We start from the raw sequence: 24,851 nt of genomic DNA, 5'->3' as shown, positions 1-24,851 counted from the left end.
AACAGCCAGTATAGTTAAAACTATTCTGTACCCATAGCATTTTGATTTTCTTTTTTTTTTTTTGTACATTCTGATTTTCATTTTCAGTATAGTATTCAATAAATTACATAAGTTGTTCAACTCTTTATTATAAAATAGGCTTTGTGTTAGATGATTTTGTCCAACTGTGGGCTACTATAAGCCTTCTAAGCATGTTTAGGGGAGGCTAGGCTAATAAGCTAGGATGGTAAGTAGGTTAAGTATATTAAATGCATTTTTAATTTAGGGTATTTTCAGTTTATGATGTGTTTATCAGGATGTAACCCCATTTATAAGTTGAGGAAGATCTGTATACATATTTCTATATATAGTTCTAATATAAAATGAGGTCTAGTTGTGGAATAAATGAATCATAGGATTGGCATAATATACTGAGGGGAGATTTGTTTAGTAGACTCTAGAGGGACAGGCATATAGGATGAAAAATAAACCAGGCCTAGATTTTAATTGTACCGTTTAACCTCTCCGATTCTTAGTTTTTTTGAAGGATAATTAGAGATACGTGTGTAATCCTAAAAATGTCTGTGAACTGACTATAGGACAGGAATATTTTCCTGCGATGCCTATTTGGGACAACCAGGATATCTTTGAGTTCTTTTTTTTTTCTTCCCACTCCATATCTTTTTTTTTTTTTAATTTTTATTTATTTATGATAGGCACACAGTGAGAGAGAGAGGCAGAGACCAGGCAGAGGGAGAAGCAGGCTCCATGCACTGGGAGCCTGACGTGGGATTCAATCCCCGGTCCCCAGGATCGTGCGCTGGGCCAAAGGCAGGCGCTAAACCGCTGCGCCACCCAGGGATCCCTCCCACTCCATATCTAATTCATTAGTGAGTCTTTCTATGTATATTGAGAGTCCAGCCATTCTCCACAGTAACTGCTGGTCTTGTGGCTCCTCATCTGGATTTTCATTATAGTCCCCTAACTGGAGTTAGAGTCTCTGCTTCTCTCTCTGTGTTATTACAGACTATTCTCAACACAGTAGCCAGAGAGATCCTTTAAAAAGTAAATCGGATCATGTTACTCCTCTGTTCAAAACTCCGTGTTCCTCATGTCACACAATAGCATTTTTTAGAATGGCCTTCAGTGCCACACATGCTATTACATGCCCTTTAATCTCTTTATTTCTGTTTTCCCCTTGCTCACTCCCAGTAACAGTTGCCTTCTCAGACTTTTCTAGAACATGTAAGGCATTCTATATCAATTTTCTCTGCCTACAACATTCTTCCCTCAGAGAGCTACATAGTTTTCTCCTTACTTTCTTTAAGACTTTGCCTGGGGGATCCCTGGGTGGCTCAGCGGTTTAGCACTTGCCTTTGGCCCAGGGCATGATCCTGGAGTCCCTGGATCGGGTCCCACATCAGGCTCCCTGCCTGTGTCTTCTCCCTCTGCCTGTGTCTCTGCCTTTCTCTCTCTTTGTGTCTCTCATGAATAAATAAATAAAATCTTGAAAAAAAAAAAAGACTTTGCCTAAATGTCACTTTAAGTCTTTCCTTCACTGCCTGTTTATTCTTACTTTTATTCTTTTTTAAGATTTTATTTATTTATTTATTTATTTATTTATTTATTTATTTATTTATTTATTTATTTGAGACAGAGAGAGAGAGGCGTAGAGACACAGGCAGAGAAGCAGGCTCCATGCAGGGAGCCTGGCATGGGACTGGATCCTGGGACCCCAGGATCAGGCCCTGGGCTGAAGGCGGCGCTAAACCTCTGAGCCACCTGGGCTGCCCTCACTGCCTGTTTAAAATTGTAATTCTCCTTTTCACCTGTGGCTGTTCCTTATCCTACTTTTAAAAAAGCACTTATGACTTTAAAACATAGTACATAATTTAAATTTTTTTCTTATTATTTGTTTCCTTCTGCAAGATTGTAAGCTCTGTACATTACGGGAAGGTGTTTTTTTTTTTTTTTTTCCCTCTCATTCACTGAGATTTTTCCCAGTGGTTAAAGACCTAGCTTTCAAAAAAAAAAAAAAAAAAAAAGACCTAGCTTTCATAGTTGGGTGCTCAGTAAATATTTGTTGTATTTGTTAAATGAAAGAATTTTCTTGTTAAGGCAATCATACATATTGAATTCAATATGTATGAGCTGTGCTGTATAGTAGGAACTAAATATTCAAATGAATGGCATTTTGGTTGCATGTTATGAGTTAGGCTTTTGGAGGAATAATTTAGTCATTTAGAAAGTTAACTTTTGGAGTGCCTAGGTGGGCTCAGTTCATGATCCCAAGGTCCTGGGATGGAGCCTCACATCCAGCTACCTGTTCAGCAGGGAGTCTGCATCCATCTCTCCCTCTGCTCCTCCCCCCACTTGTGCTTGCTGGTGCCCTTGTGCAGTCTCTCACTGACTTGCTCACTCTCTCTCTCAAATAAATAAATAAACTATTTTTTTAAAAAGTTAATATTTTATTGCTGATATGCCCATATAAAATGAAGGTATTCAAGATCATTTTACTGAAACTGGTTCATAAATGAGATTTTGAAGGTTGCCACAGCTGCATGTTTGAAGAATTTGCCCCATTGTTGCCTTTTAAAATTCTCACTGTCCTAAAATCTCAACAGTGGCAGCCTTGGAAAGGAAAATATCATAAATGAACAATGTGGTAACTATTTTGGAGTGGTGGTGGTGGGAACTTTTTAAAGAAATATGTTTAGGCACAATCACACATTTAGTAGATGGAGAGTGTTAATGGGGCCACAGTGTTTGTGGGAATATGATCTCCAAGTCATTTGTAGGGATAGAGTTACCAGTAATAGCTAGTGCCTTTGGGTTCTGGATGTGCTTTGGGTAACAGGGGGCTGTGAAAGGATGAATATTAACAAAAGACTGAATTAAAAAAAAATGATTTGAGTTACTGCCTCATGGTTAATCTGAAAGCCTCACTGAATATTTAGTTTATTCCCTTCTCTGTGTAATTTTTATTCATTTTTTAAATTCATATTTTAAGCAAAAAAGTTTTGAACATAGATGCCATTTAAAATTATAGTAGGTTCTGTGGAAAAGGATATAAAGGTGAGTAATCAGAGATCATAATCAACAAGTATATAAAACATGGTGAGACTTTTACATATCACTTTTATTTCTGTGTGGAGAAACAGTTAATAGAGCATGATTAACACGTGTTTTCTGTTCTGGAAAGTGTTCACAAAGTCTAAGACTGCTAGAAATTTAATAGAGGGGGCTACTTTGGCTTTATGGGAGAACTTGGATATTAATTTTCAATATTTAAGATTCTTTTATTTAAAAAAGTACTAGGATTATAGACAATTCTGAGGTAATTTTGATAATCTATTTTTTATGGTCATACCATAAAATGTATGTGTCTTAATAGGGTAAAACAAATGATATACTAGTCTTGAATTTCATATGCATTTTAGGTATAGTCTGAAATTTAACCTTTAATTAATGGTTTATTTTCAGAATCTTCCTTACATGTTACTATTTCTCAGTTGTGTGGATTGCCTTCTATCACATTAGTAATGTTTCTTTAATGCTAACTAAAACCACTTCCCACCAAATTTGATAATGACACATTTTATTTGTGCTGCTTAATTACGATATTCCTTTCCTTTGTTGGTCCTTTGTATTTCATTATTCTTGAACAGGAGAGAACTTCAGTAATTGATAGTTGTGGCTGTGAAGCTGATTGGTGTGTTGACTTAGCCAGAGAGCTAATAAGTCCACAGAGCAACTGCTGCATTTACGTAAATTTACTGTGTGTTTCTAAGGAGACTGTTGATCCAGTGTTTTCATACAGCCCACCTCCCATGATGTCTTCTTTATTTGGCTTGTTTGAGCCTTTTTCTATAATGTTAATTTGTTTATTGGTAACACAGGAGTCTTTATCCTGCTTATTTTCCACCCATCTCTTAATCTATAATGTCATAGTAGTCAGCCCTTGTGAGAGATACTCAATTTACCTAGTTCTGCATTGCTCTTTACTTACTATATTGGAAAATTGCTTTTCAGACACTTAAGATATAAATATTAAGTAGTTTTCAGAAATTTCTTTTTGTACTGAAGTAGTCTGTAATTATAGGTGGTGATGTGTTTTCAAGAGAAAGAATTATGTCTAGGGAAGAAAAGTTGCTTTTTAAAAGAAGGGAATGTTTAAAGTAATAGAGAACTAATTGAGTTTTTCTCATCTTTTACAGAGCTTTTACAAAGTAATAAGAATTTTGGGATTTGAGCTTTGTAATATTAAACCTTTGTTTTTTGTAACTTGAAAATGAATTCTTGGGGGGGGAAGCTTAGCCAGTAGATTTTGATTATCAGAATGCTTTTTCTATGACTGCATTTTCAAATGTAAGCCCCTTTTGCTCGACTTGCCTTTTGTTTATCAATCCTGAAATTATTAGGGTCAAAATAAAGTACATATTATTTGAGAAATGTGATTTATTTTTTATAATGAATAGTCAGCCCTTTTTCTGATATAAAACAGAATTTCTAGGTATTAAATTTTAGGATCAAATCTTTTTTCTTGTGTATTAAATATAAAAAATAAAAGTCATTCTAACACTTTACTCGATAGTGTTTGTTTTACTTATGTGTAATTTTGGACATACTTTCTTTTAAAAGCATCTCCTGTTACTCTTGAAAGATCTAGTAGAATTAACAGATTTAAATGTTTTTATTTTGCAGCCTCTGCAGTGTTCATTAATTTCTTATTATGACAGTTTATATTTCCTGTGGAAGCATTGAATGTGACAGTTCAGATGTTATATTAATTTATTTAAAATGTCATGAATTTAAATTATTCTGGTTTTTCTATACTTGAATATTTGATCATGTCTTTATTTTATTTTTTAAAAAGGTTTTATTTATTTATTCATGAGAGACATAGAGAGAGAGGCAGAGACATAGGCTGAGGAGCCCGATGTGGGACTTGATCCCGGATCTTGGGATCACACCCTGAGCTGAAGGCAGACGCTCAACTGCTGAGCCACCCAGAAATCCCACCATCATGTGTTTATTTATGTATTTATTTTAAGGATTTTTTTAAAGATTTATTTATTTATTCATGAGAGACAAAGGCAGAGACACAGGCAGAGCGAGAAGCAGGCTCCCCACAGGGAGCCCAATGTGGGACTCAATCCTGGATCCCAGAATCATGCCCTAAGCCAAAGGCAGATGCTCAACCGCTGAGCCACATAGGCATCCCAAGATATTTTATTTTTAGAGAGCGAGCATGAGTGGGGAGGAGGAGGGGCAGAGGCAGAGAGAGAAGCAGACTCCTTGATGAGTAGGGAGCTGGATACCGGGCTCCATCCCAGGACCCCACCGAAGGCAGATCCTTAACCAACTGAGCCACTCAAGTGTCCCTTGATTACATTTTAGGCTAAATTTTTCTCTTATAGTTAGAAATCCAAATAGTCATTGAGAGGTTAAGAATAAAGTTTTTAAAAATCTGTTAAATGAAGAGTTTTATTATATTTGATTGATTCATCATTTAACCATGAGAGGAATTAGGCCAACTGCGAAGTTAGGGAACATAGTCCATAGAGGACTACCCTCACTTTTGACACCAGTTTTAAGTCTCGAGGATTTCTAAAGCCCTGTGGTGAGGTCCCATAATTTGCTAGAAGGATTTATGCAGCTCACCGAAAGCTGTTGCAGTCATGGTTACTGGTTATTACAGGGAAAGGATATAGATTGAAGCCGAGAGAAGAAACACATATGGCCAAGACTGGGGAAGTACTAAGCACAGAGCATCCTTTGTCCTCTCTTTATGGCATCAGGAGTCATTATTTTTCCAGCATCAGTGTGTGGCAGCCCTTAAGTAGTATTGTCAAATACAGAAGTTCACTTGCGCTTTAGTGATTAACTATATTTTTTGTCTAGAAGCTCCTTCAAATAGTCATTATTGATTGCCTTTGAAGCTAATCTCAGTCTTCAGGCATGACCAAAAGCCAACATCCACCCTAAATCACATGTTGATTTTTGGGGGGGGGTCAGTCCCTACCCTAAGACTGGCAGTGACCTAAAGCCTCCAAGTTTAAAAAGAAAAAAAAAAAAAAAGACCCTTCTTTTAGGCATGACTTTACTGGGGTTTAGAGATTACCCCCCAGGAGGAGAAGGCAAAAGCCAGACCTCTCATTGGCAAGATTAAATTCTTTAGTACAGGAACTGTGAACCAAACTCTGAGTAATATAAAAGGAAATGGTTATGTGCTAATTCTAATAATATTTGAAAGACCCCTATAGAAATAAAAATACTTCTTACTAGTCATTTGGAGTGTAGTAATAACTTGAAGTTACTCTACATTGTTGAGTAGGAACCAGAGATTTCTTGCAGTCTTAATTTTATGCTCATAAAGGAAAAATATTTATTTCACTTCTGAATATTTATTATTTATTTTTTTAAAGATTTTATTTATTTATTCATGAGAGACACACAGAGAGAGGCAGAGACCCAGGCAAAGGGAGAAGCAGAGCCACAGGTAGAGGGAGAAGCAGACTCCATGCAGGGAGCCCGACGTGGGACTTGATCCCAGGTCCTCAAGATCATGCGCGGGGCCGAAGGCAGGCCCCAAACCGCTGAGCCACCCAGGGATCCCCTGAATATTTTGAATAGAATACAAGATACAGAAAATACTATATTCTAAATGAAGTAATGTAGCATAATTTATGGTATCAATAAATTACAGTAACACTAATATTTAATAATGGGATAAACATGCCATTATAAAGTTTTAAGAATCCATTAGAAATAATTATGAAGAATAAAAATGTAGCAAAAGCTTATCAGTTATAAAAGGATTACGGAGAGGAGCATAGATTCATATTATAACTTTGCAAAATGCACTTAAAATGAATTATAAAAATCTGGCTATTTAACATCTATAGATTTATTCTGAGATAATTGAATAAGTATGCAAAGTTGCATAAACACAGGTGGTTATCGTGAAAATTTTTACTCTTTTTTTTTTTTTTCTCTTAATAGATCTTAACAGTGCACTGCAGGAAAAGTCCTAATGCCCAGGCCGACATACACCTCTCATTCCCAGAGGTCAATCATATGGGACCTTATTAGATCTCCTATGTAATCCGATACAAAGAGGGTTTCAATTTTATTTATTAGAAATGGATATATATTATATAAGAGTTTGTTACATAAAATGCGGAAAGCATTGCTTTCAGTTTTTAAGCCTATTTTATCAAAATCAAGTCATCAGGATGCCTCAGCACCTGCCTTCAGCCCAGGGCGTGGATCCTGGGACCTCAGGATGGAGTCCTACGTCGGGCTCCTTGCATGGAGTCTGCTTCTCCCTCTGTGTATGTCTCTGCCTCTCTCTGTGTGTCTCTCATGAATAAATAAATAAAACCTATTAAAAAAGTCATCAGGGTTTTTTAATCTTTTTTTTTTTTTTTTTTTTTTAGAATGGGAGGTGACATTTCTTTTTAAAACTCTAGAAAGTTTTCTTTATTGAAACAATGATGCCTTTCACCTTTTGGAGATTGTTATATAATACTAATTACAGTTAATACATGTAACTTTTGAAAATGGGTAGACTGGGTAATTAATCATTTGTGTTTATTGCCAGTGTTTAAGGATACCTATGCGTAGAAATATTAATCTTCAGTGACCCGTGAGGATGGGTACCATTATGATCCTTTTTTTATAGATGAGCAAACTGAGCCTTAGGTTAAATAATACGTAGTATCATACAATGGTAAATTTAAGGTTGTGGAAGCTGTTCAAACCTAAATATGGTCTATAAGACTATTTTATTTATTTATTTATTTATTTAATTTTTTTTATTTATTTATTTATGATAATCAGAGAGAGAGAGAGAGAGAGGCAGAGACACAGGCAGAGGGAGAAGCAGGCTCCATGCACCGGGAGCCTGACGTGGGATTCGGTACCGGGTCTCCAGGATCGTGCCCTGGGCTAAAGGCAGGCGCCAAACCGTTGCGCCACCCAGGGATCCCAAGACTATATTTTAAACCACTTTACTATTAGGTTTCTTTATTTATCACAACTTTCTTTATAGTAGTTTGCAGTTGGGTACACATCAGACCTTGGAAATATACAGGTTCTGCCTCAGCCTAGACCTATTGGTTAAGAATCTTTGGAGTGGGACCTGATAGATAGTTTTTATTTTATTTTATTTTAAGATTTATTTATTCATGAGAGAGACACAGAGAGAGGCAGAGACACAGGCAGAGGGAGAAGCAGGCTTCCTGCAGGGAGTCTAGCATGGGACTCGATCCCGGGTACTCTGGGATCACGCCCTGAGCCGAAGGCAGATACTCAACCGCTGAGCCATCCAGGCGCCCCAAATAGTATTTATTTTATTTTATTTATTTATTTTTCTTAGTATTTATTTTAAACTAGTTATATGATTATAATGCATAACCATGGCAGAGAGCCATTACATGTAATGTACCTGACTATATGCTGTAGACTATGGGGAAATATAATCAATTGTAAGATGCAATAATTGACTTCAAAGTGGATGAAAATAAACTTTGTTTACATATTTGACAAAATGTGTGATACTGATGGTTATACGTATAGGAAGAATATATTATGCAAGTGTGCTAAAATCCTAAAACATACATTTTAATGCCACAAGACAATCAAAATTAAGTTCAACCTCTTCATTTGGGAATAGGAAAATTTTCAAGGATGTGATATTATTTATCTGTGATCAGGAGGCAAGAATGGATGTATAGTGGAGGGGTAGTGTTTGAGGTGAAGAATAGCATAAAGAGGCAAGAATAAAGATGATGTGTCTGGGGCAAATGATAAGACAGCAGCTGTGAGTAGGAGGTCCTGGTTTGAGCTTTTAATAACCACTGCAGTAAGTTTAGACTTGATTCAATAAGCAGCAGACAATAATTTCATGTTAGTGGTTGATTGATGATTTCCTGGTTAGGAAACGAGTTAACAGTTTATTGAATGAGATAGAAACAGAACCATGAGTAACTCCGTTCTCTCCCCAGATGGAAACTGAAATGGCATGTGTGCATTAAGAAGACTGCAGATAATTCTTTTGGATCTTAGCTGTCAAGCACCGTGGGGTCTGTGTTAACAGTTTGACACCTTCGCTAGACACATTTTAGGTCATCTCATGCGCCTCAAGGGAGTTCTTTCCTGAAAATTTGTCCTTTGTTAGTTTTTTCATATTGAAATTTTAGAGTAAGAGTTGGTTCCTCACAGGGAAGGTTGATTCTTCTTTGGGTGGCAGAAAGGTGTTTTGTACTTTTAGCTCACTTCCCTTTGTAGTGGCTGACTTTCATGACACTGCTTTATTCTTTTTTTCATCAATCTATCTGTTAAATCCTTTGGTAGAATTCTTACTTTCCATTCCTTTGAGCTGTTGTATCCCTTTACATTTTATTTAGGAGCAGCTGTTACATTTTCTTAATTTTTTTTCATTTTACAACACTCCTTATTTACTCATAATTTAGAGTTTTGTAATTTTTCTACTGTGTGTTGCCTTTTGATTGATCCTTTGTGGGGTTTTCTGTTTGTTTTATGTTTTTTTGAATGTTGTCTGCCTTTGAAGGTAGGCCTTTTGGATCACCACTGTATAGGCATGAACTCTTGAGAATGAACTGTAGTTAGTTGGCAGCTTGATCAATCTTTTCTTATCCCTTGAGGATTGATTCAGCATAGGTAATGGTAAGGACTATTTTAGGCTGGCAAGTCTCAAGTCAATAGGAATCCTCTGGCTCAGAATGAGCACACCCCTCTCATTGTTTTGTTTTTGTTTTTGTTTTTTAACTGTATATTTGGAAAAAATTTAGAGATGTAAAGATACTGTGGAGGGATCTTGTGTACCCTTCACAGTTTCCTCCAGTGGTTACATTTTAAGTATAGTACACTATCAAAACAAAGACTTGACATTGATACAATGCCTATTTATAATTGTTTCATTTTATTGCATGTGTCAAGTTAACACCATCAAGATACAGAATTGATCAATCATCACAAAGATCTCCCTTCTGGTACCCTTTTACAATCATGCCCATTACCTCCCCCCCAACCATTTCTGCTCCCTTGCAACCATTAGTCTCTTCCATCTCTATAATTTTGTCATTTTGAGAATGTTAAAATCATAGAATATGTGAATTTTCATTTTGAGAATACAGTCATTTGAGATTACTGTGTATATTTCATTTTTATAAAGAAATCATCAAGCTGTTCCAAGTGGCTGTACCATTCCTGTCAGCAATGTATGAGAGATCCACTTTCTTGCATATCTCCACCTACATTTGATATTGTCACTATTCCTTATTCTAATTGTTCTGATAGGTATGTGGTGATATCACAGTCTTAAATTTTATTTGAAGTGTTCTCTGTGGTTTTAAAATTTGCATTTCCTTAATGTCTAATGATGTTGAGTATCTTTTCATGTGTTTGTAGGCCATTTTGTCCATCTTTGGAGAAATGTCTTTTCAAATGCTTTTGCCTATTTTTTATTTTTATTTTTTAAAGATTTTAAATATTTATTCATGAGAGAGGCAGAGACATAGGTAGAGGGAGAAGCAGACTCTATATGGTGAGCCAGATGGGGCACTCAATTCCAGGACCCTGGGATCACGATCTGAGCCAAAGGGAGAGTCAGACACTGAGCCACCCAGGCATCCCTTGCCTGTTTTTTAATTGGGTTGTCTTTTTATTACTTAGCTTTTGCAGATATTTTCTCCCATTCTCCAGCTTGTGTTTTCATTTTTTGATGATGTCCTTTTAAGTATAATAGTTTTTTTTTTTGCTTTTAAAGCTTTTATTTAAATTCCAATAAACAGGGGCACCTGTTAGCTCTTGGGTAAAACGGTTAGGTTAAACATCTGCCTTAGGCTCAGGTCATGATCTCAGGGTCCTGGGATTGAGCCCTGCAGACTCCCTGCTCAGCGGGGAGTCTGCTTCTCCCTCTCCCTCGGTTCCTCCTCCTCCCCCTCCTGATCTACCTGTCTTTCTTTCAAATAAATAAATCTTAAAAAAAAAATAAATAAATTCCAGTTAACATACAGTGTAATACTAGTTTCAGGTATACAGCGTAGTGATTCTCTACTTTCATATATCACCCTGTACTCAATCACAAGTGCACTGTTAATCTCTATCACCTATTTATTAAACATTCCCCTCCACCCACTTCCTTTTGTTCTGTAGCCATCCTTTTGTTCTCTATAATAAGAATCTGTTTCTTTGCTTGCCTCTCTTTCTTCCCTTTGCTCATTTGTTTCTTAAAGTCCACATATGAGTAAAATCATATTATATTTGTCTTTCTCTGCCTTACTTTGCTTTGCATAATAGTTTCTAGCTCCATCCATGTCGTTGCAAATGGCAAGATTTCCTTCTTTTTATGGCTGAATAATATTCCATTGTGTGTGTGTACACACACACACACACACACACACCTTTGTCCCTTCATTACTTGGTGAACACTTGGGCAGTTTCCATAATTTGGCTGTTGTAGATAACACTACTGTAAATATTGGGGTGCATGTATTCCTTTAATTAGTATTTTTGTATTCTTTAGGTAAATACTCAGTGCTGTTGCTGGATTGTAGGGTACTATTTTTAACTTTTTAAAGGAACCTCTACAATGTGTTTCACAGTGATTGCACCAGTTTGCATTCCCCCTGACAGTGCAAGGATTCCCCTTTCTCCACATCCTTGCCAACACCTTTTGTTTCTCCACCTGTTGGTAAGATCTGACAAGTGTGAGATGATAACTCATTGTAGTTTTGATTTGCATTTCTCTCATGATGAGTGATGTTTTCATGTGTCTGTTAGCTCTCTGTGTTTTCTTGAGAAAATGTTCATGTCTTCTGTCCATGTTTTAATTGTATTATTTGTTTTTGGGGTGTTGAGTATTATCATTTCTTTATATATTTGGTTACTAACCCTTTACTTGATATATCATTTGCAAATATCTTCTCCTGTTCCGTAGAATGCCTTTTAATTGTGTTGATTGTTTCCTTTGGTGTACAGAAGCTTTTTATTTTGATATAGTTCCAATAGTTTATTTTTTGTCTCCCTTGATTCAGGAGACATATTTAGAAAGAAGTTGCTATGGTCGATGTCAAAGAAGTTAGGACTTTTACAGTTTTTATGATTTTATTTTTTTCAGATCTCAAATTTAGGTCTTTAATCCATTTTGACTTTATTTTTGTATTTGGTATAAGAAAGTGGTCCAGGTTCATTGTTGTCCAATGTGTAATTTAGTTTTGACCGTAGTTTTGAACTCAAGATAAATGCAGCAGTATAGTATATATTCTTTGGTGACTGACTTCTTATACTTGTGAGATTCATCTATATTATTATATGGAGCAGTAGTTCATTCTTAATACTATAAATCACTGAATTACAAAAATCTATGTATTCTCACACTGTTGATGGTGAATGCATAGCTGGTACAGCCACTCTGGAAAACAGCACAGAGGTTCCTCAAAAAATTGAAAATAGAGCTACCCTATGACCAAGCAATTGCACTACTAGATATTTTCCCCAAAGATGCAAATGTAGCGATCTGAAGGGGCACCTGCACCCCAACGTTTATAGCAGCAATGTCTACAATACACAAGCTATGGAAAGAGCCCAGGTGTCTATTGACAGATGAATAAAGATGTGTGTGTGTATATATGTGTGTGTGTGTTTATATATATGTGTGTGTGTGTGTATATGTATATATATATATATACACACACACAATGGATTATTAGCCATCAAAAAATAGGAAATTTTGTCATTTGCAATGACATGGATGGAACTAGAGGATAATTATGCTAAGTGAAATAAGTCAATCAGAAAAAGACAATTTGCAATTTCACTTATGTGGAATTTAAGAAACAAAACAGGATCATAGGGGAAGGGAGGGAAAAATAAGACTAAATCACAGAGGGAAACAAATCATAAGAGACTTAAAAAAAAAAAGATTTTATTTATTTATTCATGGGAGACAGAGAGGCAGAGACCTAGGCTGACAGAGAAGCAGGCTTGCCACAGGGAGCCTGATGGCAGGACTCTGTCACAGGACCCTGGGATCATGACCTGAGCCAAAGGCAGATGCTCAGCCATGGAGCCACCCAGGTGTCCCAAGAGACTCTTAATCATAGGAAACAAACAGGGTTGCCTGAGGGGAGTAGGGGTGAGGGGTGGGATAACAGGGTAGTAGACATTAAAGAGGGCACGAGCACTGAGTGTTATATAAGACTGATAAATCACTGAACTGTACCTCTGAAACTAATAGTACACTATATGTTAATTAATTTAAATAAAAATGTTTTCATTTACTTAGGAAAAAATCTGTCCATTCTGTCATTGATAACATTTGATTATTTGCAATTTGATGAATAGAAATAATGCTGCTGAGAACATTTTTATATGTTTAGGTTCACATAAGCATGCAATCTCTTGAGTATATCCTTTGAAGTAAAATACATAAGGATTGTAGGATAGTCATATATTCAACTTCAGTATATTAGGTCAGTTTTCCAGAGTTGTGCTAACTTGCACTTTAACTAGCAACTTACTAGTTCTGATGCTTCACGTTGTTATCAACTCTTGATATTGTCAGTCTTTTTTAATATGTAGTTTTATTGTGGATTTAACTCTCATTTCTCTAATAACCAGTGAGATTAATCATCTTTTCATATGTTTATTGGATATGATATTGGTCACTTAGATATTGGTTAGAAAAAAATGTTTATTCCTGGCTCACTTACAGTGTTGGTGGCTGTTATGAAGCTATATGTGTTCTTATTCTGAAAATCAGGCTGAAAGAGCATCCTCTATTTGGAATATGCTCTTATTTCAGAGGAAAAGAGGAAAGGATTTACAGAAACTACTAATATCTTTTGAAGCTTCTGCTTGGGTTTAGTATAGGTCATGTCTATTCATATTCCACAGGCCAAGCATATCACAAAACCATGCTCAGTGTCAGTGGGTGAGGGAAGTATTCTCTCACAGGAGGCATTACAAGTCACATGACCATGGATAGGGGTGAAAAATCCTTTTACAGGAAAAGGAGAAAGTGCAAATACTTTGGAACAAAAATTAAGTCTACCACTTTGTTAGATGCCTGTTGAACTCTTTTGTCATTTTTTAAAGATTTTATTTATTTATTTGAGAGAGAGAGAGAGTGCGTGCGAATAGAGGGAGAGTAAGAAGGAGAAGCAGACAGTATGGTGATCATAGAGCCTGATGCAGGGCTTGAGCCCAGGACTCTGAGATCATGACCTAAGCCAAAGGCAGACACTTAACCCACTGAGCTATCCAGATACCCCTTTTGTCATTTTATTTTATCTTAACTTTTTCTTAGGATTAATAATGAGAATTTTTTTCCTCCTTTTTTCTTTTTCTTAGTAAGTCCTAGATATAAAACTGAGTGGCTCAGTCTGTTAAGCTACGACTCTTGGTTTTGGCTCAGGTCATGATCTCAGGGTCCTGGGATATATCTCCGCTTAGTGGCTTGAGAGTCTTTCCTCTCCCCTTCTGCTCTTTACTACTTGTGTATGCTGGCTTTCTCAAATAAATAAAATCTTTTTTAAAAAATCACAGATTTTAAAAGATTTGGTCAGCATAGAAATAAATTGCATCTTTGTGTTCAACTTAAAAAAAATGCATAGATATGAAGAAATGGGGATTCTTAGTGGGTACTACACAAATTATTTCCACATGAGTACTTAGAAATAAATACTACAAAAACTTAACATCTTAATATACTAAATCTACTTTAAAATAAATTAGAAAAACAGTTTTGTGAAGCCCCTAAATATGATTTTTGGTACTTCAAATATAACATCTGAAGATAGGGTGTGTTCAAAAAGGGTTGCAGGATTATGTCCCCATTTATGTGATAGAAATTTTTTTTTTTTAGAAAATTTTTTAATAACCTGTGGATATGCAATAATTTTTCTTCTGTAAAATTTACTTCCAACCTTTAGGTTTTGTGATTCTTAAGGACTTCTCCTTAAATGCCTTGATATTCAAAGTAATACTAGCTTTTGATAGTTCTGGTAGTAAATGTAGACTATTATCCAAGGCTTGCATTATTAATATAATATTGCCCTTGCTTTCCAGCGGGGATCTGATGAGCTTCTTTCTTCTGGTGTTATTAACGGACCTTTTACCATGAACAATTCTACTCCTACAGGTGTGTATGGTGAGTTTTCATCTTCTCAAATTCTAAAATGTTTACTTTCCTTGAGTTAAAAAAAAAAATTTACAGTGTTCTTAGTTTGCTCATCTTATAAATAATGGCACTTCAACAAATGTTTATAACAAAAAATTTATTGCAGTAAAGTTTACATAAATGAAATTACCAGTTACAGCTCTTAAGTTTTAAGAATTAATTTGTATTTAATTTGATAGTTTTTTGATTGATGTTCTTTGTGTTACATAGTTATGATAAAACTGTCAATAAGTTGGTGACCCAGAACAATAGAGTTAAAGAGCTGGTTGTAAAAGCTTGTATTTAAAGATGATTTAGAATAATAGAAGTATTAAAACTGTAAGATCACATGATTTTTAAAAACTGGAACATAATTTACATTCCATAAGTTACCACATGGTTTAAAAATGTTTTTGAAATTTCGGGACTGTAAAATGAACTGGAGGAGTGCAATACTGGAGGGGCTAGTGAGCAGTTAAGAGGTTATTGATGTATAGGGTGTCTAGTTAGGGATGATAATTTATTTGTACAAGGTGAAATTGATAGTAGTGGGTGTTTAATTCAGTGTTTAATAAGGGATTTCATCGATGATTTATTTTCAGGTTTTGGACTTGGATAATTGGATAGTTAAGTGGTGGTCCATTCATATAGAAAATATGAAATATTTTCTAATCTAATATAGAAATATTCATATAGAAAATGTAGGAAGAACAGAGTTGGACAACATGACTGGTTTAGATTTTTACGTGTTGAGTTTGTGGTTTCTTTGCATCATCCAAATGGGAATGTTGGATAATCATTGGGTTCTCTGGTCTGAACATCATGAGAAATTTGGAAGTTAGTGTCATCCACAGTTGAAAAGGCATGAAGATTAGAGAGTTTCAGAAAAGGCCAGATCTTTATCCAAATGTTTTTGGAGTTACTAGGGAATGAGTGGACCTCACTTGCCAGAGCCTGAGCTACATGGTTTGAGAGAGTGAATAGCTTTTATGTGAGGACTGTATAAGAGAAGTGGACTAGGTTCAGTTAAGGCAAAAGATGCAAAGAAAATTCATTGAAAAGATTAAGAATATATGGGAATTGTTTAACCACAGAACATTGCTCTATAGTACTAAATGGAAAGATTTTTATGGGTAAGACAGCAGCAGAGAATTTGTTCATGTAAAAGTGTGAACAGAGTAATATGAGCATGAAACTAAAGCAGCTCTCTCAAACTTGAGCTGACATCAGAATCACCTGGAGGGCCTGTTCCAGCATGGTTGCTGAGTCCATACCCAGATTTTCTAATAAAGCAGATCTGAGGTGGGTCCTGAGAATTTGTATTTCCACAAGTTCCCAGGTAATGGTGATGCTGCCATTTAAGGAACCATACTTTGAGAATTGGTTTATGAAGAAAATGCTAGAATCTAACATCTCTAAATCTGATTATCTTCTTGGTGTAGTAGGCTTGTAAAAAACTGTCTGCCCTTAGGGTGCCTGGGTGGCTCAGTTGGTTAAGCCCCTGACTCTTGATCTTAGCTCATACTCTTGATCTCATGATCGTGAGTTCAAGTCTCACCCAGTGTGGAGCCTACTGTAAAAGTCCATATTCCTAGAATTACAGTACAGGTAGGGTGGGGCTCATCTTGTTTGTTCTTATTTTAAAAACAGGTCACTTTGGTCACGTTTATGAACTACCAGGATGGATGACCAGAAAGATTTCATACTGGTGATTACTTAGGAAAGAAATATGAAATGGGAGTTTAGCTGGCAGCAGCAGTTTGTTGTGTTTTGCTTTTATGTTTTGAATTTCTTCTTGTATCCCATTCCATCTGTATTTAGTGTTGCTCTTCTTGAAGCATAACCTCTTTTGTAGCTATTTCCACAAAGCTTTATAAATGGTAACCTCTCAGATTTTGACTAAAAATGTCTATTTCATTATCACAATTGACAGCTATCTAGAAGTTTAGGTTGGCAGTTATTTTTTTCTCAACACTTTGAAGGCACTGTTCTATTCTTTTGGCTTCTTTTGAGAAGTCTGTTGTCAGTCTTGAATAACCTACAGTTATTTGTAGGTAAAATTACTTCTCTCTCTTTTTTTTTTTTTTTTTAATTCATGAGACACACACAGAGGGGCACAGACACAGGCAGAGGGAGGAGTAGGCTCCACGTAGGGAAACCGATGTGGGACTCCATCCCAGGTCTCCAGGATCACGCCCTGGACTGAAGGCAGCACTAAACCGCTGAGCCACTGGGGCTGCCCTGTTTTTTGTTTTTTTGTTTTTGTTTTTGTTTTTTTAAGATTTTATGTATTCATGAGAGACATAGAGGAAAGAGAGGCAGGCTCCCTGCAGAGCAGGGTGCCTGATGCAGAACTCAGTCCCAGAACCCTGGGATCACGACCTGAGCCAAAGGTAGACAACCAACTGAGCCACCCAAATGCCCTTCTCTGGCTATTTTTAAACATTTTTCTCTTTATTTTTGTTCAGTGGTTTAACTAGCTATTTGTAGGTATGCAACACAGCTTTTCAACCCTGGATGCTCACTAAAAGAGCTTAGGAAGCTTTGAGGAAAACATAGATACCTTGACCCACCACACAACAATTCTAAAATCTTAGGGTGGAGTGGATGGGTGTGGAGGTCTAGGCACTGTTTTTTGTTTAATTTGAAAGCTTCTTAGGTGATAATCTAAGGTTCACTACTTTCATTTATCCTACTTAGGAAGTGACCCAGCTCTTCCCAGAACTGCCTCTTCTTGGAACTCCAGTTAGACATGTATAGGACCACTTGATTCAGTCCTGCATTTGTTTTAACCTCTTACATTCATTGTCATGTCTTTCTCTTTAAGGTCTTGTATTTTAGATAATTTCCTTAAAATCGTTTTCTGATTCACTCGTTCTCTATTCAGCTGTCTAATGTGCTTTTTAATCCTTCCATTAAATATTAGCTTATTGTCTAGAGCTTTTCCTTGTGTGAGTCATAATTTTTAGCTAAGTTGTTTTTTCTTCTGTTGAGAATCTCTAAGGTGTTTTGTGCTTGCTCTGCTAGACTTTCTAAGGTATCACCAGCCCCTAACATGTTCTAATGTATATGTCAATTTATTGTCTTGGAGACTCTTATACCAGGGAGGAAGAGAAAATTCAAAATCTAAACATTTGCATTTCCCCATCAGAATCTGAAAGAGATAAGAGATAGGCTTCCTTTTTAAATCCTTGCTTGCTTCCTTCCTTCCTTGATGGGAAATTTCTTTCTTTTTTTTTTTTTTCTTTTTTAAGATTTTTATTTATTCATTCATGAGAGACACACAGAGAGAGGCAGAGACACAGACAGAGGGAGAAGCAGGCTCCCTGCAGGTAGCATGATGTGGGACTCCTTTCCGGAACTCCAGGATCACGCCCTGGGCCAAAGGTAGCGCTAAACCGCTGAGATACCCAGGGATCCCTGATGGGAAATTTCTAATTTTAGTTTGCTTTCACTGAGGGGCATGGCTATTGACATGACACCCATAAATTTCACTTTTGGGGGGGCTGTGAGGTCACTTAGCAAATATATTTTTGTGATATTTCATCTAATATTTGCAGATTTCTAAAAGCTTTAATATTTCATTATATTGGTGCTCTATTCCTTGACTATAATAAAGAATCCTAATTGGCTTTGAACAAATTTGGAGAGAAAGGTTTTTAGGGCTCATTTATAAAAGAGGTTTTAATCCCTGTGTAAAGTAGTTTTTCAAAGATACAAGAATTTTAAAAATCGCATTGATAATGGGTAGGTAAGAGATCAGGAATACTGCTGTATTGAAGGACCTTTTGGTATTCATTATAACCTTATCACAAAATTTTTGTGGTTCATTTAATCTACATGTGGATTTAAAATAATTTCTAAAATTTGATACTATAGTATCTCTCTATTAGTAGAATATTGCTTATACAAGGAGTTCCAATCCAGTTGCAAGTCCATGTCTGCCTCATAGGACTGTCAGAACGGTATTTTTATCATGACACTATTGCACAATACTTATATTTGTCTTATTATCTCAAAAAAAATCGATCTTTAATGCAGAACTTTTTTTTCTTTTTTTTAAGAGAGAGAGAGAGAGGGAGGAAAGAGGGTAGAGGGGGAGGGAGAGATAGAGAACCTTAAGCAGGCTTCATGCCCAGCATGGAGCCCAAGTTGGGGCTCAATCTCATGACCCTGTGATCATGACCTGAGTCAAAATCAAGAGTCAGACACTTAACTAAGCCACCCAGGTTCCTCTTTAATACAGAATTTTTAAAACTCAATTTTCATTAGTATTAGATATTTTACTTTTGGTAGAATGACTTCCCAAAAGCTTTATTTTGATCCCATCGAAATGATTGAACATTGAATCATTATTGGGTAATAACTGATTTTTAATTGTTAGCAAAAGATGATAAAACGGATATAATTTAGCTGTTGCCAAAGTTCTATTAATGAGGTCAACATATTAACACCTGTTACTTTACCCATGGAGAAGAAATTTCACAAGTTAAATTAATTCACAATTACAAATTTGTGGTTTTACTGCAAGATATGAAATAGAATTGGTGATAAGCAAAATTGTGCCTTTCCTTCTGGGATCCTGACCTGTGATTTCGTGTTTGTGGGTCTTATTTTATGTCCTTTGGTAGTTATGAAAATGTCTTGCACATTTCTTCATGAATTGTATACTTCTCTTTTTAAATTTAATCTTAGGGAAAAAATAAATTTAATCTTAGGAATTATGACAGAGACTGTTGTGTAATACTTTTCTGTTTTCTTTAGTGATAGAACCCTAATTTTTATCTGGGCAAGTTGCCTCCTAAATTAAACAGCTACTTTTCATTCTTCCTTATAGCTAGGTGGGATCATGTGATTAAGTCCTGGCTAATGAGATGTAAGTGCAAGTTATAGAAGTTACTTCTGGAGCATTTCTACATGGGTACACTTTTTCCTCTTTTATCCTACTGCCTGCAGGAGTTTCAGTTTCCATCTTAGATGAGGAGGATGAAGGCTATACCCTAACAGAAAAACAAGTAGAGCTGAGTCACTGATAACTATATGTCACCATTCCAGATTTGGAATTTCTACATTTAGACTTTTTATATGAGCAGTGATTTTTAAAAAGCAGCTATTATTTGAAATTTATTATTATTATTATAGGACTATGATTTCAGATAAAAGTTAACAAATGAAGTCAGCCTTATAATCATGCTGGCCTTTTTTCTGGACTCTCTGTAAGGGAACCCAAGCAAACATATTAGAATTGCTGCTAAGTTAAAGGGACAGAGATCCAAGTTTGGGAAGGCTGAGGCAACCGGGGGCTAAGCAGTGTATGGGAGAGCAGAGTGCTCTGTGAGAAAAGTGCTCTGGAATCTCTCTTTGAATCTGTTGCTAAATAGTAAGCCACACGTGCCTTACCAATAAGAGTACACCAGCTCTAGCATAAAGCCTTCTCTAAACGCACTCTAATAAAGCTTAAAAACAAGCTCCAAAACAGTTGCCTGATCTGAAAGTACCATTTTTTCCAGAAAAGAATATATTAAAGGAATAAATAAATTCTAGTGCTTACAATGTTGACTGTTCAATCAAAAATTGCCAAACATGGAAAGAACCACAAAAACTGTGACCCATAACCAGTAGGAAAGTCAGTCAACAGAAAGAGACCTGGATGGGGCACCTGAGTGGCTCAGTCAGTTCAGCATCCAACTCTTGGTTTTGGTTCAGGTCATGGTCTCAGAGTCCAGAGATCAAGCCTCGTAGTGGGCTCCTCACTCAGAGTGGAGTCTGATTGGGAGTCTTTCCTTCTTCCTCTCCCTCAGTGTCTCCCTCTGTTCTTGCACTCACATGTGCATGCTCTCTCCCCATTTCCCACTAATTAAATAAATAAAACCTTAAAAAAAGAAACAGACCTAGAGAATGGCAACAAGTAATAAAATTAGCAGATTTGGACTTTGAAGTGATTATTAAAAGTATGTTTAAGGATTTAAAGGAAACTATTAGCATAATGAGAAAAATGGAATTTTTAAACATAAGACTATGTCTAAAACACACATGGCATGGCATTAATAGCACATGTTATACAGAATAAATGATCAGTGAATTTGAAGACAGCAGTAGAGGGGTGCCTGGCTAACTTAGTTGGTAGAACACCTGACTCTTGATCTCTGGGTTGAGTTCTTCAAGCCCCATATTGAGTGTAGAGATTGCTTAAAAATAAAATCTTAAAACAAAACAAAACAAGCAATACTAACTAAAGCACATAGACCAAAAAAAGATTAAGAAAGAAATGAAGAGGGTCTTTAGTAAACTATAGAACAAAAATCAGATGGTCTAACCATATATGTAATTCAGGTTCCAGAAAGAAGAAAGATAGGGGCAGGGAAGCAGATATACCTTGAAAATATTCCAAATATAGTGGAAACTATAAAGCCACGTAACTAAGAAGTTCAGTGAACTACAGCGGGATAAATACAGTGAAAACCACACCAAGGCTCATCATAATCAAATTGTTGAAAACCAGGAATGCAGAACAAATCTTAAAAGTAGCCGGAGGGACAAAAATGTCCCATTGTTTTCAAGTGGAACAAAGGTAAGAATGATAAGAATTTTTTCCTCTGAACTTTAAGTCAGAAGACAGTGAAGTAGTAACATCTTTAAAGTGCTGAAAATAAATACAGTCATCTATATCCATTTAAAATTTCAAAGATGAAGTTAAAATCAAACTTTCTTTGAGGCACACAAGAGCTGAAAGCATTGGTTAGTAACAGATGTCTGTTTCATGAAATGGTAAAGGAAGTTCTTCAGACTCAAGGAAAATGATACCAGGTGGAAACTTGGGTCTGTACAAAATGGTGAATATCCACAAAGTGGATATATGACTATTCTCCCTCCTTTTTTTTTTTTCCCCCCTTTTGGTTTGTTTTGTTTTTGTTAATTTAAGATAATTGAAGGAGGATTCTGGGAATAGTGGAGTAAGAAGCACCAGGAATCTGACTCCCTACATAGACAACAATTGCACTGACAGACTCTTTCTGTAATTTGGAAATCTGGAGTTTATTGAAAGCTTGCAAGTTGTTCCAGAGGAAGACTTAGAAGGTAAATTGTGTTTAATTTTGGTCAATTTCAGCTCTTAGCACATTAGCAGCTACCCATCCTGTGCCCCCCTCCCCCCTTTTTAAAGATTATATTTATTAGAGAGAGAAAGTGAGAGAAAGCATGAGCAGGGGAGGTGGAAGGGAGAGGGCAAAGCAGGCTCCCCACTGAGCAGGGAGCCTGATTCAGGCCTTGATTTCAGGACCCGGGCGGGGATCATGACCTGAGACGAAGGCAGATGCTTAATTGACTGAGCCACCCAGGTGCTCCCCCATCCTCTGCACTTAAGTCACATAGCAGGTAGCTATGTACATGTTTCAGGAGCAGCTTACAAATAGCTTGAGAGAGCCAGCATGGGTAAAGGATAGTGTCTTCTTAATTTTCTTTTCAGGAATCTGGGTTCTAATTTTTTTTTTTTAATTTTTATTTATTTATGATAGTCACAGAGAGAGAGAGAGAGAGAGGCAGAGACACAGGCAGAGGGAGAAGCAGGCTCCATGCACCGGGAGCCTGATGTGGGATTCGATCCCGGGTCTCCAGGATCGCGCCCTGGGCCAAAGGCAGGCGCCAAACCGCTGCGCCACCCAGGGATCCCTGGGTTCTAATTGTTAATTGCTGCTTCTGATCACAGAGTTGCAGACAGAGGCAGGCAACCATTGTCTTTGCATCTCCCCCCCACCCCACCCCCACCCCCATTGTAGCAAACTCCTCTCTCTCCCAGTGACTTCTAGTGATTTTAAAGGGCTGGTATTCTTTCCCTCTCCCTTCATTTTTCCACTTTTACCCGTTTTGGGAGTGAGATATTAAAGACTAACATATTAAAAAACAACTGCATCTATAGGGAAAATTAGAAAGTGACAGTACATCCTGGTAAAAGGCTCAGAAGAAACCAGAGAAGAAGACCTTTCAGTTTTATGTAAAAACCTAAGGCTTATTCTTGGTACAGAGATAGCTTACAACAATCAAAAAAAGAAAAACAGTAACAGAAACTAGAAGACCCCGAGGAAGGGGAAGAATCTGATTTCCATAGCCCTCAATTATTTTTTTAATAAAGATTGTTATTTCATTTTAAAGATTTATGTATTTCTTTTAGAGAGTGTGTGCTAAGTGTGGGGAGAAGTGGAGGGATAGAATCTTCAAGCAGACTCTCCACTTTCAGTGGGGGAGCCCCTTGTGGGGGCTCATTCCTATGACCCATGCCTGAGCCAAAACCAAGAGTCAGATGCTTAGCCAACTGAACCACCCAGGTACCCCTACAAAGTCTGCAGTTTTAAGTAATCTCTCCACCCAACATGGGGCTTAAGTGCCTGCTTTTGGCCCAGGGCATGATCCTGGAGTCCTGGGATTCAGTCCCACATTGGGCTCCCGGCATGGAGCCTGCCTGTGTCTCTGGCTCTCTTTCTCTATGTCTCTCATAATAAATAAAATCTTTAAAAAAGATGTTTTTGTTTTTTAGTTGAAATAAATTGGATTTTAAAAAAGAAATAAGATTTTTTTTAAAAAGATTTTATTCATTTATTCATGAGAGACACAGAGAGAGAGGGAGAGTCAGAGACACAGGCAGAGGGAGAAGCAGGCTCCATGCAGGGAGCCTGATGCGGTACTCGATCCCGCGTCTCCAGGATCAGGCCCTGGGCCAAAGGCAGTGCTAATCCGCTGAGCCACCCACGCTGCCCAAAATAAGATTATTTATGTGTAACACACCTGACTCTAAAGTCCAGTCGCAGATTAAGAAAAAAAAGGGCAGCCCTGGTGGCACAGTGGTTTAGCGCCGCCTGCAGCCCAGGGTGTGATCCTGGAGTCCCAGGATGGATTCCCATGTCAGGCTCCCTGCATGGAGCCTGCTTCTCCCTCTGCCTGTGTCTCTGCGCCTCTCTCTCTCTCTCTCTCTCTCTGTCTCTCATGAATAAATAAATAAAATCTTTAGAAAGAAAAAAATCTTTAGAAAGAAAAAAAAGAGAAGGGCGCCTGGCTTTCTCGATCAGTGGAATGTGTGACTCTTGATCTTGGGGTTGTGAGTCAAGCCTCATGTTGGATGTAGACATTATTAAAAAAAAAAAAAATTCTTAAGGAGCACCTAGGTGGCTTATGTGGTTAAGCATGTGCCTTCTGCTCAAGTCATGATCCTGGGATTAAGCCCTGGGGTCCATTTCTTTAATTGGGCTCCCGGCTCAGTGGGAAGTCTGCTTCTCCCTCTCCCTCTGCCCCCCCCCCCCACTTTCTTCTTGCCCCTCCCCCATTCATATTCTCTTTCTCACTCAAATAAATAAAATCTTAAAAAAGATGTGGTGTGTATTTTTCCCATTTAAATGGAATATTATTCAGCTATAAAAATGATAAAATCTTTCCATTTGCAGTGACATGGATGGAACTAGAGAGTAATATGCTAAGCGAAATAGAGAATGACATACCATATGATATCCCACCAATAGTGCATGAGGGTTCCCTTTTCTCTACATCCTCACCAACACCTGTTCTTCCTTGTGTTACTGATTTTAGCCATTCTCACAGGTGAGGTGATATCTTATTGTAGTTTTGATTTGCATTTCCCTGATAGTAAGTGATAATGAGCATCTTTTCATCTTTCTCTTGGCCATCTGCATGTCTT

General features: G+C 37.0%; 1 protein-coding gene and 1 long non-coding RNA gene across 17 annotated transcripts in view; one reads left to right on the top strand and one right to left on the bottom strand.

The window, feature by feature from the left end:
* The window catches only part of PTBP3 (polypyrimidine tract binding protein 3), a 152,287-nt gene that overhangs the window by 56,954 nt on the left and 70,482 nt on the right, over positions 1-24,851 (top strand). For 4 of the 13 annotated variants that reach the window (XM_049091911.1, XM_025432778.3, XM_025432774.3 and 1 more), the window contains one exon: positions 15,079-15,151. The exons of 1 other annotated variant lie outside the window; for it this stretch is intronic. In XM_049091911.1, coding sequence (XP_048947868.1) covers positions 15,130-15,151 — 22 coding nt within the window. In that variant the 5' untranslated portion in view covers positions 15,079-15,129. Of the gene's footprint in view, positions 1-15,078; positions 15,161-21,502; positions 21,741-22,091; positions 22,247-24,851 lie in introns of those variants that run through there. 8 more of the 13 variants (XM_049091910.1, XM_025432775.3, XM_025432773.3 and 5 more) reach the window with 4 other exon arrangements.
* LOC112650113 (uncharacterized) overlaps positions 1-24,851 on the bottom strand; it is an 86,322-nt gene that overhangs the window by 21,373 nt on the left and 40,098 nt on the right. The window lies entirely within an intron of this gene.

The sequence above is a fragment of the Canis lupus genome, chromosome 11, assembly GCF_003254725.2.
Source record: "Canis lupus dingo isolate Sandy chromosome 11, ASM325472v2, whole genome shotgun sequence".
NCBI classification, from domain to species: Eukaryota; Metazoa; Chordata; class Mammalia; order Carnivora; family Canidae; genus Canis; species Canis lupus.
The sequence above is the reverse complement of the archived record's forward strand: the minus strand, read 5'-3'. Positions and strand labels throughout refer to the sequence as shown.